Source organism: Microtus ochrogaster, unplaced genomic scaffold (genome assembly GCF_000317375.1).
Source record: "Microtus ochrogaster isolate Prairie Vole_2 unplaced genomic scaffold, MicOch1.0 UNK6, whole genome shotgun sequence".
Classification (NCBI taxonomy): domain Eukaryota; kingdom Metazoa; phylum Chordata; class Mammalia; order Rodentia; family Cricetidae; genus Microtus; species Microtus ochrogaster.
In genome coordinates this window covers 12,712,409-12,725,039 of record NW_004949104.1, presented here as the reverse complement: position 1 = coordinate 12,725,039, position 12,631 = coordinate 12,712,409, and the positions used below count along the sequence as shown (strand labels likewise).

Below are 12,631 nucleotides of genomic sequence, written 5' to 3'. Positions count from 1 at the left end.
GGCCTAGGAGTACTGACTTTACCTTGAACTTACATTTGTTTGTGTGAAGGCTTTGCAAAATGGCATTACAGCAGCTAAGCTGGGGTCTTTCAATATAGTTTACATTTAAATTTCTTAACCTATGTCTAGCTATCAGAAATCACTGAGCAGTAATTGAAAAAGGGAAAAATAATTTACTTACCCAATATGAACTGAAAAAGTTATGTTAATCACTGTTGTTTGGGCAAAACAATTATGAGTTAAATTAATTATTGCGGTGTTAACTTACCAAAGATGAATTACTCATTTTTAACATTACAAATTTGTCCTCATATAAAAATATTTGACCTCACTGGGCCTCAAAAAGAGAGCATGCCTGTAGCCTCAAGTCACTGTCTGACAGGTAACAGGAAGCCTGAGACTTTACAGACAGACCCAAAACTTTATCTTACTAAAGCCACAGCACTAACACCAGTCACACAGAAACAAATTACCAAGTAACACTCTGTTGTACAGCCGCATGGGCTCAAGTGTTAAGGTTTAATATGCTATAACAGCCTCCACTGCACTCTGAATCTCTGTGCTACCCACGGACAAAGCCACTCTCAGCCTTCGTCAGAGGAGCCTGACAAAGAACAGTGGGTGATGCTGTTGAACCCTGGAGTCCAGTTACCCAGGAGGAGTTGCCCCAAGAGACCATTCTCACACTGCAGTTGATGTAAAAGCATGAGGATTTTTATTAATTCTGTCGTGACAGGGTCTTTCAGCATTTGGGAAGCCAGAAAGACCTTGAATAACTGGTACAGGCTACTTTTAAAGTAAAAAGGCACAGAAACAAGGGGGGAGTCTGGGGGTTGTTCTTTAACTATTATGATTGGCGTATTCAAAGGGCTATTACCAATAATTGGCTGGAGAGCAGTTGCCAGATCAGGTGAGGTAAGGGGGAACATCTGTGGGTTACTTTGACCCCTTCCCAGGGACTGAGTCAAAACATCTGTGGACATCTGTAGGTTATCTTGACCCAACTTCAGGAACAGAGCTCTATTTGGAGAACACTCACAAGGACATAGGGAGATGGAAAGTTCCCAACATTTCAGTACGTGCATGTGTAGTTGCTAGGTCCTTGGTTCCCAGGGGAGGGGGGAGCACTACTGCTGAGAGGCCTCAGAGTCATCAGAAATGGCTTCAGAGTTATTTTAGAGTTCTACAATGCAAAGGTTTCCCAGGGTGCTGAGAGTAAGTGGCTGCTGCGGGCTCAGCCTTAAACAAGGCATTCATAGCGGCCCCTTCAAGGCTCGGGGAACTGTGAAAGGGAGGCAGAAAGAATGTAAGGCTGAAAGATAGGGTGGTGACTACGAAATGTCATCCCAGACTCAACATGACCCATGCAATCATTAACTTGCAACAGCTATGGCTGCCTGCATTGGGCTTACACAAGCCTGACCAGTCAATAATCAGTCACGGAATGGGGAGGGGCTCAGGGAGTCTACCATTTACTGCTAACTATTGGGAGAAGGGAAATCATGGTCTTTAGTTGTGTACCCACAGCTGAGACCACTGAGAACCAACAGCTCTGGAAACATGATCATGCAGACGCCCCTTGTAAAACTCAGTGGGTCACAAAACAGCATAAATAGGCTTGGATGTGAGAGATTTTTGGGAATGGAGGTTGATAGGTGTGGCAGGGAGATGGGAGGGGTGGGTTGGAGGCAGTAGGCATTGTGGACATGAGGGAAATGTTCTAAGAACAGATTTAATAAAAGATGCATCACAGCATGCATTTGACACTGATTTGATAACACAGAAAGGGGCGATTGATACAGCGTATACACTAACTACCATGAGATGTCTCCCAGCAGTATAGGCTTATCATCAAGCCTCTCTCCTTCAATGCAGATGCTGAAGACAGTTATCAACCAAGAGACAGTGTTAGTTCTTTGAATTTCCCACTAGCTATTGCAGATATGGGAATGATCCTTTTAAATGCCATATTCTTTTTTTTTGGTTTTTTGGTTGTTTTTGTTTTTGTTTTTGGAGACGTGTGCACGTGCCCCCACACACAGCAAATATCTGTATAAAACACCTCATTTACATCAGTCCTCCCAGGAGACTTAACACTATCACTACTATTTAGACTAATCCTCACTTGGTATATGTTAGGTAATTTTTAATACTACAAGAACATTCTCACATAAAAAGATTTTATTTCACCATTCTTTAAATATTGAGCCCTGCTGTTCACTGACATTTAATCTCTGAAAATCAGCAACTGAGTAGTACGAGAGCTAAGATATTCACCTTCAAAACGGTGACACCGTGTGTGCAAAGACAGATTAACATAGAAGAAAACAATTTCAACATGGTGTTTGAAAAGCCTGCAATTGTGATGGTTTCCTAAGTTTTCCCAGGCAAAATAAAGCTTAAAGAATTACAAAGGAGGAGCATCACAACATCAGCATCCTGAGCTCAGGAGACAGCCAGTCTGAAGATGCTTTTTGCACCTCTGCTGTTATTGCCAAAGAATCATAGGGTACATCAAGTAACCTGGAATCATTCTTCAGACTGTAGATAGCAGTCACAGCCCACAGTGATCCTCACAACTTCTACGGCCGCATTTCTGTACCATATATATCATAACAGTTTTATTAAAATGAATCTTACTCAGAGGCGGAATTGTCCTCATCATCAGTCAGCAACCCCTAGCAGCAAGCACACACTACCTGTTAATTCTACAGGAGGAACGTGAGGAAATAATTCTGGGCAGAAATGTCACTTTCTTTCCTGGCCCTGCTTATTTGCTATTCTGTATGTCTCTTGTACACTGATAGGCATCCCTTCTTTAGGTGAGGAACATCTTCCATATTTAGTTGAAAATATTTTCTGTGCCATTGCCCTGGGTTTCTTCTCTTCTTTCCTTGCTATTCCTAGGTTTGGTCTTTTTTATAGTGTCTCAGATTTCCTGGATGTTTTGTGTCTGGATGTTTTTGGATTAGATGTTTTTTTTTTTTTTTAAAATAAGCTACCCAGTTCTTCTATCATGTCTTTAATGCCTGAGAGTCTCTCTTCACTGTCTTTTAATCTGTTGGTGAGGCTTACCTCAGAGCTTCTTGTTTGACATGCTAAGTTTTTCATTTCCAGTTTTATTTCAGTTTGGGCTTTCTTAGTGATTCTATTTGTTAAATTCTACTTTCATGGTTTATGTTGTTTTCATTATTTCTTTCAATCATTTGCTTGCATTTCTATGTATCCATTAAGGCATTTACTAATATCCCCTCTAAGGTCTTGAACATATTCATAATTGCTATTTTGAAGCCATTGTCTTGTGCCTCAGCTAAATTGCTTTTCTCAGGGCCTATTGAAATTGGGTTGCTGGCTTCTGGAGGAGGCATATTTCCTTGAATGCTTGTGTTTTTGTTCTGGTGTCTAGGCATCTGGAGTGATGATATTTGAGGTGTTACTTGGTGTAGATGTCTGGTCTCATTTCTGTTGGTTGGATGATTGATTCTTTGGTTGCTGTTGCTCACCCTGGGTCCTGGGTGATGGCTGTGGGATCCATGTGCTTGTATGGGGTTGAGTGTTTCCATGGGTTTGTGGGTAATATAAAGGCATGGAGATGAGCGAGAAGGAAAGGGCAAGGGGGCAGCAGGAAAGAGCTAGAGGGACCCTGGGTCCCCACCAGGGGTGGAGTCCCCAACAAGTGGAGGTGAGTTGTGAGGAGGGCTTCTGCTGCACAGGCCTGAGTTCATCTGGAGAGAAGAAGATGAAAGAGTTAGAGGACCTGGATCAGCCCTGACTGTCCTAGAACTCACTCTGTAGACCAGGCTAGCTTCAGATTCAGAGATATCTGCCTTTCTTTGCCTTCCAAATGCTGGGATTAAAGGTGTGTACCACCGCTGCCTGGCAACAATTGTTTTTCTTAAGCTAAAACCATTTTTGTAAATACTGCAATGATAAAAGAAAGGTTCATTTTATTACTATGAAGTGAGAAATAGAGTTAGGGGACCAAAACTGTCTACTCCAGAATGAAAACAGAACCATTTCTAATAGAAAGACTAGTTGGGAAAAAAGTATTGTTTCAGCTTTTTCATTCTTAAAAAATATTTACTTATTTATTATGTCTATAGTGTTCTGTCTGTATGTCTGCCAGAAGAGGACATCATTACAGATGGTTGTGAGCCACCATGTGGGTGCTGGGAATTGATCCCGGATCCTCTGGAAGAGCAGCCAGTGCTCCCAACCTCTGAGCCATGTCTCCAGCCCCTTGCCTCAACTTTTAATGAAGCAAAGTTATTGGTACTTAGGATGCTAGACCGCAATGTATATATGAAAACACATTTAATAAAGAAGACAAGAGCTGAGATGCTAAGAACACTCATTTAAATCCCCAGTCTAAAGTCAGAGTTGGAAGACTCCGAGGAGCCAGCAAATCTCTGCTATTTCTTGCCCTTTTCCTTTATGACAGCGCTCCTCAAAGAAAGCCACCCCAGAGCACACACCTGAGACATCAGCGAGGGTAATGAATCTAAGGGACATTTAAAACATTCGATACAGTTAGCTGCTAGTTATCTTCCTGTTTTTCCTTCACATGAAATATATTAAGATGCTGTTTAGGTGTGAAACTTCATTCTAGGAACTGTGACCCACATCAGGTCAGTTTCTTGCCCTCTGCTAGCTCTCATGTGCAGAAGACTTCAGAAGAAAATGTGAGCAAGTAAAAGTCTTCTAAAATGTAAAGCCTTAGAGTGTAAAACTGAGAGCATGAGCTGATATTAAAACTAAGCACAAATATTCAGAAATTATATCTTTCCTTAATAGTTAAATCTCTTCTTGTACAGTTTGTAGCTATTTGGGCAAAAAATGTATTATCCAGTTCTACAGACTTTTTATTGTTTTGTTGAAAATAGATTCTTCTCTTATACAATACATCCCTACCAGTTTCCCCTCCCTTCACTCCTCCCAGCCCTCCAACCTCCCACTCCCCCAGACCTATTCCCCGTCCTCTTCCTTTCAGGAAAGAGCAGGCCTCCAAGAGACAACAACCAAACATGAGAAAACAAAATACAAAAAGACAAGGCAAAAGTCCTCACACTGGGGCTGTGCAGGCCACCCAGGAAGAGGAAAAGAGTCCCAAGAGCAGGCAAAAGAGTCATAGACACCCAGCTCCCCCAACACAGAAACACTCAGCTAATAGTAATAACACATGCAGAGGACCTGTGCAGACCCTCTAGGCCCTGTGTGTGCATACTCTAAATTAAATCGATAAAAAAAATACAGAAAAATTGCTAGTATAAATTTTGATAGGCTGTAATGGTGTAACTTTTCATAATTTCTTATGTTATTTCATATAGAAACAAGGGTTGAAACCAAGAACACATTCTATCAAAAACAATATGAAATGAATACAAAGTTTGGGAGGAAAAAGAAGCTACGTCCAAGGACAGTTCTGAAGCCAAAGGGATTAATCAAATGCCTGATACATTTTCAGTTTCCTTACAACTCTGAAACACGAACATAATGAAAGTCACACCAGTAAACTCTTCATTTTAAAGTCATTTGACATTTGTTTTATTTTATGTGTATGAGTGTCTGCCTGCATGTATGTATGTGCACCCGTGCGTGCATGGTGCCTGTGGAGGTCGTAAGTCTTCGGATTCCGTGGTATTGGAGTTACAGATGGATGAGAGTCACCACGTGGGTTCTGGGAACCGAATCTGGGTCTTCTGCAAGGGCAACAAGTGCTCTTAACCACTGAGCCATCTCTGCAGCCCCCAGTAAAAAAATGAAACCACAATAATGGATATTTATCCTAAAGTTTGTAGCTCAGATTTTAGATTTGCTTTACCGTAAAAAATGTTCCTCATAAATTCTTTCCACTCCGTGTTTTCAGACCTGAACCCAAGCCCACCACTTCAGAGTATCTACTACCTCTGGCATTTCTCAGAGTAAAATAAAAAAACCAAACCCCCAAACCCAACTGGTCATAACTACATAGGTTTTTCTCTGGCCGACTTTTGAGAGGCAGTGATAGTAGACCATTGTGGAGTTTAAGAATAAATAATAAAAAATGCAAATTCAGAAAGAGAAAATTAATCTCACAAAGGGGCATTTTACCTTGGAGCTGACGCTATTTTCATCGTCTTCTGCTGTGGACTTGGAAGTTCTAGGTGTGGGGGGGAGGCTGAGGAATAAAAAATGGACAAGAAGGGGGCATTTCAGTTATCAGTTATCTGTATAGAAGCCATTTCTTTAAGAGGTATTTAAAGTTGATCTCTGTTTAAAAACCAAGTGAACATGCGATTGTTTGCTTTTCCCCTTCATTCTCTACTTATTATTTATGGGGACCTTTTCATATATCCATGACAAAGAATGGTAGACCTTATATTGGCAGAGCCCCAAAATGATTTGTCTTCACATATTTCTTCTCTTGAAGGCTGAAATGAAAATCCAGCTATTGGGACACCTATATTTTTGCTGCCTAGATTGTAAAAAAAAAAAATACAAAACAAGGCTCAAATATATAGTGTTCCTTCTTCGCTGTCTCCCGTTTAATGGCTGTAATTCAGAATTGGGCATCTTGAGTCTTCATAGTCGAAACCATAGACTGGAAGAAGCCAATGTTTCGCATAACCTTAAAATAGCGCAGAGTCTCCCGGACAGAACTTCTGAAACAGCAGAAAGACAATAGACAACAAAGAACACTGTCTACACCATTACTGCCATATTCTCCTCAGATGCACTTCATTCCAGCTCTTCACAGACCAGCAAACAATAAAAACCCCCTTGGGCACATCCGCACTAGAGGGGAACTGGGGGGAAAGAGGAGCCATGGGGGAGCTTCTAATTTCCCAGGAATGGCTTCCCTCCAATGTCAAGTTGGGAGGGGTCAGGATTTGGAGTCTAGACCAGGCCTGGGGGCTGGGATAGATGCCAGGGACTGGGGCCTACGCTCCCAACTTGACATTCCAGACTCTTTGGATATAGGAGTGACAGAAAATTGGAATGGTAATTATAACAACATTTAGGATCTTTTTTTTGGGGGGGGGGAAAGGGCGTATTTCTAGCACGAGCTCCCTGCCAATGCAAAATTCCCAATCAAGCCGAATCAAAACAAGCCGAATTAAGAAATATCCAGGTTTAATGGGAGATCTGAGCTCTCGGGTGGCCCCGAGGGGAAACCAGGAAGCCACAGGAATGCATGACCCCTGGAGGAAGAAAGGGAGACCACGAGTTTCTCTTTCAGGAGATCACTTAAGTACCCTGGGGAGTGGTCCTGACCCCATCCCCAGGGAGGGGTCAGGACCTGGCCTGCTGGGATTTGGAGTCCAGACCAGGCCTGGGGCTGGGATAGATGCCAACTTGACACTAAGCACTCACACTCTAAGATCCTCCTCCTTCAGGGCTCAGACATATTCTCTGTGTCAATGCGTGATGCTAAAAATATCCCTTACATTCGGAAAGATGAACTTCCGCTGGACCTCATAGCCAGAGTTAATACGCCCTGAGGTCATGTGAGCACAAAGACTGCTGCCCTACTGTGTACTCAGCCTTTGTTGAACCACGGACTGGAGAGATGGCTGGGCAGTTAAGAGCGCTGGCTGCTCTTCCAGAGGACCTGGGTTCAATTCCCAGCACCCACATGGTGGCTCACAACAGTCTGTAACTTCAGTTCCAGGAGATCTGATACCCTCCTCTAGACTCCACAAGAACTAGGCACACACAGACATACATACAGACAAACCATCCACGCACATAAAATAACAAGTAACAAGTAGCCCCCTCCCCCTAAAAAGAACCATATGAAAATCTCCCTCACTTGGCTTGGATTTCCCATATTAGCAACTTTTACAACCTACACTAAAGCATGGTTATAACCTTAAATTATATACTACTTCATGCCCCTGTGCACCAGCTCCTGTGGTGTAATGGTTAGTGCTCTGGACTCTGAATCCAGCGATCTGAGTTTGTGTCTCAGTGGAACCTGCTCCTTGAGGGAAGAGACCTGGTCAGTCATCCTCATCAACAGACCATGGAACCCAATATAAATGTGCTGCCCATGCAGGCTTCAGCACCGCCGGGGGCATGCTTCCTTCCTTTCCATGCCCCTGACCCAGGTAATGCATGGGTATTATTTGCTGAAAGCAGCAAATACAGAGGTTGAAAGCAATCTTTGAAAGTGAATATTTAGCACAAATGTTAAACATGGCATTTGGATATTGGTTGCTAAATGTTTGTGTACTGATTGTTGTCTGGGTCAGTCAGTCAATGACTTAATCTCTTGTAAGCCCTGTTAAAGATTTTTGTATCTCATTCTTTCCTCGTGTCATGCTTTCTGGGTTCTTCAATAAAGACAGAAAAAATACTTTTGAGACACACACACAGGGGCATGAAGCAGAGAACTCAAATATGGGCCATTCTTGGTTAAACGCCTCCAAAGGGAAGTGTGTTTCCTTCTTTCCTCAAGGGGACACCAGCGCATTATTGTTGGCCTGTAGTCAATCACCAGTGCATTTAATCCACACCCTCTCCGACTTTACACCTCAGGCCTGTGAGAACTCAGGCTCCTGAGGTAAGGACCAGCTGAAGCGATTGACATTCCAGGCCTAGTTTCCTGAGCTTGCCAAACACTTTGGGATCTCAGCGCCCAGCCACAGGTTGACCTGATAGGATTTCTCTCAGACATTAATTCAGTCTGTGTTTTCCTAGGTGACCATGTATAAATTAACAATGAAGTAGGTGAGAGAACAATGCTACCTGGTACAGACTCATCATCCATCTGAAATCACTCGAGCATCATTTAACAGAAACCTTGAGTTTTGTCAGCTTCTACGGTCTAATAAAAAAGAACCTTTCCCTAGAACTCCTGCGTTTGTTATTCCCATGTGCTCTCCTAGATCCTCCAATATTCTGTATCAAGGATTTCCACATTATCACCACGCATGACCTGTTCCTTACCATCCCCATTCTGTTAACGCTGCTGGGATAGCCCAGAGTGAGCTCTTTACCCGCTTCCCTGGGATTCTCTCTGTCCACCTGCCATCCTACTGAGACTCATCACTACTGAGGGGAGCTCCTGGCCATAGACTTAAGGGTCTCATTGACATGCGTCTCATTGCTGCCACGCAGTATATCCAAAGGAGTCATTGCAGAATCTTTCCATTTCAGGTTCTCCAACACAGCAGCCATGTGGAGAATATTCTAAACACAGGTTCAAGTAACTGTGGGCAGCTTGATTAGTCTCCAGAATCCCCTAAAGTTAGGAAACTGTACAGGCAAAGGAATTACTTAGCAGCCAGATATAATAAATAAATAAATAAATAAATAAACAAACAAATAAATAAATGAGAAGCCAAAGGAAATAATCACTCATAAACATAAAAGTAGTATATTCATTGGAAAAGAAAATAGACTGGAAAAAGTGGAAGAGGAAATAACCTGATATGGCAGCTCATATCAGTAAGTAGAAAAGTCAATAAAAATATCTTCCAAAGAGAATATGAACATTACTTATAGAGCATGTAAATATTCTTCACTTCTAATAGAATAATTGTGTATCACAACTCTGTGCAATGGCCACATGTCCTTGAGAGCTCTGCTACAAGCAAGGCAAGGCTTCCAATACAGCGTTACATTAAATTACCAGATTGTGATGGCGCATGGAAGAAAAACTCAATGTTGTGTCAAAATTTGACTTTATGAACTGGTGTTATATAGACCTGTGTTTTTTCCCTTTCAATCTATGCAGAGGAGGAGGAGACCACATCATATAGCTAGGCAGGCAATTAAGTCATAGGTCAGGCACATGACAATGGTGGGATTATGAGCCCGTTAAGCTGCCCTTCAAATGGGAGTAGCCAATTATTGGGAGTAGTAGTAGTTTTATTTGTTCATTTGTTTGTTTGTCTTGGAGACATTCTTTTCCTGTGTAGCCCTGACTGTGCTGAAACTCACTCTGTAGACCAGGCTGGCCTTGAACTCATGGAGATCCACTTGCCTCTGCCTCCAGAGTGCTGGGACTAAAGGCATGTGCCACCACTGTCCAGCATGAGAAGTATGTTATAAATGGACACTTTGCATACAATCTGTGATTTCCCTGAGATGGCAAGTGGTATGTACATCATATTGCATCTAGCCCAGAGAATACACAACAAATATTAGTTCTCTGCATCCACTAAAGACTGCCTTAAAAGATTAAATTAGTCGCATCTTACCTTGCTTTAGAGTAGCATGCAGGACATGTATCTGCTTCTGAAGATAAAAGAAAACTGTAATCAACAAAATGGAGATAAAGAAGAAAATGGGGAAGTCCAATCCTTACGTTATATGACTGGGGTCTCTTCTGGAGCATGAGTCTCCTTAGAACCACAGCTGGCTGGGAGCCCACCAGGAAGATTGCTTAGACCAGTGGCTGGAGGTTAATGCACTAGAGTTCTTAATTTTGAGACAGGGTCTCTCTATGCAGCCATGGCTGTCCTGAAACTCACTTTGCAGACCAGGCTGGCCCTGAACTCACAGAGATCCTCCTACCTCTGTCTCTGCCTCCGGCGTGCTAGGATTAAGGACATGTGCCACTACCTCTCAACTTTAATTTAACTTCTCACATATTTCAAATGAAAGCTGGAAGAGAGAAACGTCTCTAAATGTAATTCATGAAAGCAAACACCTCTGCCCAACCCCACAATCACAGGTGAGCCCTGCCAGACTGACAGCAAACGGTGCAGCCTACAGAAACAGAAACCGGCTGCATCAAAGGGCTCTGTGGTCTTCTGGATCGAGACACTGGGGATAATTCTGTTCTTAACTTGTTATTACAAAATACAGCCTCTCTAGCTTTTCGTTCAGAACCATGCTGTGTAAGATGGAGAGTAGTGCCACAGGAGGCCGATCTGCGGGGCAGGGGACAGGTTCTCTCTGGAGTCTTCCTCTCCCTGTGGCTGTCCTGGAAAGGTGCTAACAGCCTCTTCCATTTTGCCTCCAATGGAAAGGTCTCACGGGAAGAACAACCCTTTACATTTTTATCCACGCTTAACCATAAGCAACAGATGCCTAGAAGGGCACGGCAGAGACCAAGAAAGTTGGCATATAATGGGGAAATTGCGGAAATAAAACTACTGGAGCCAGAGGGTGGCTCAGCCCTCGAGAGCCCTGAGTCTCCTCCAGAGGACCTGACTCCATTTCCAGAACACATATGGCCGGTTAGTCATTTGTGATTCCAGTTCCGCGGACTCTGGCGCCCACTTCTGGCCTCTTGGGGCACAGGGTATGCACAGAGTACACAGGCATCTGTGCAGGCAAGGCACCCATCCATAAACATTAATTTAAATTAAGATAAAATTTAAAAAGCTATTATCTCGTTTAAGCTTCTAGAATATAGCAGTAATATCATATCGTGCCTGTGGCTTTTAATTGTCAACTTGACACAACTGATGGTGTATCTCAGGGAGGGATTGTCCTGTGGCAACATCTGTGGGGATTACCTCTGCTTTGTTACCTGGTGTGGGAGACCTTACCACTGTGGGTAGCACCGTTCAGATCCTGAACTCTGCGGCAGTGAACGAAGGAGCTCAACACAAGCACACACGCATCTGCAGCTCTCTTCCGACCACAGACTTGATGTGACCAGTTAGCTCAAGCTCTGGCTGCTGCTGGCTCTAAGGAGGACTTGTAAGCCAAAATAAAGTCCTTCTCCTCTAATTTGCTCTTTTCAGGGTATTTTTAATCCCAGCAAACAGGAAATGAAACTAAGTCACATGAGATCTCTATAATCAGAGAAGTCCTCCCCCCTCCACTTTACTGAAGGAAAACAAATAGTTGCGCTTTTTGTTAGTGTTTCCCCAGAACAAAAAAATCTACTATAAAAGAAAGGTCATGGATTCAGATCAACAGTAGAGTAGCACACACACATACACGCACACACACGCGTGCACACACATACACGCACGCACACACACACGCACGCACACACACATACACATGTACACACACATGCGCTCTCACACACGCACACACATACACGTGTACACACACATACACGCATGCACACACATACACACACACACACGCACGCACGCACACATACACGCGCGCACGCGCGCGCGCGCGCACACACACACACAAATACAGACTCAATTTGAACAGTGATTTCATAAACATTGCTTTGGGGATCAGTCTCTCCTACTTCTACTCTATTTTATCAAGGCTAGGTGGGGCTGAGCTAGTCCGCTGTTGAGGACTTACTTGAACTGCAGTCTTCACAAGGCTCAAGCTCCTCCTCTTGGTTTTCTAAAGTAACTTGGCTTTAGCCATGTGTGATAAAAGAAGAAACAAAGTCAATATTTTAGTAATTATAGGAAGAAAATCAAACAAGGATGTTAAAGCATTGAAGGCTTATTTTCTAAACCATGAGAGTGAATATTATGAGTCTCAGCTCCAAAAGTTCCTAAGTTTCCAAACAAAGAAGAAGATGCGAAAATGCAAACGAATCAGAGGTAACACAGCTCAGAGCAGAAACCGGATGAGCCTGACACCACAGAGAGCACCCAAGGCTGCTTTCCTAACAGACGAGTTTCTTTGTTTATGCTCAAGTACTAAAAATAAGAACTTAATGCTGGCCGGTGGTGGCGCACGCCTTTAATCCCAGCACTTGGGAGGCAGA

The 12,631-nt window shown here is 43.1% G+C and overlaps 1 protein-coding gene across 1 annotated transcript in view; it reads right to left on the bottom strand.

The window, feature by feature from the left end:
- LOC101980002 overlaps positions 1 to 12,631 on the bottom strand; it is a 137,508-nt gene that overhangs the window by 91,256 nt on the left and 33,621 nt on the right. Inside the window, 4 exon segments of the mRNA XM_013353352.1 lie at positions 3,656 to 3,725; positions 6,091 to 6,157; positions 10,188 to 10,224; positions 12,214 to 12,272. Coding sequence (XP_013208806.1) covers positions 3,656 to 3,725; positions 6,091 to 6,157; positions 10,188 to 10,224; positions 12,214 to 12,272 — 233 coding nt within the window.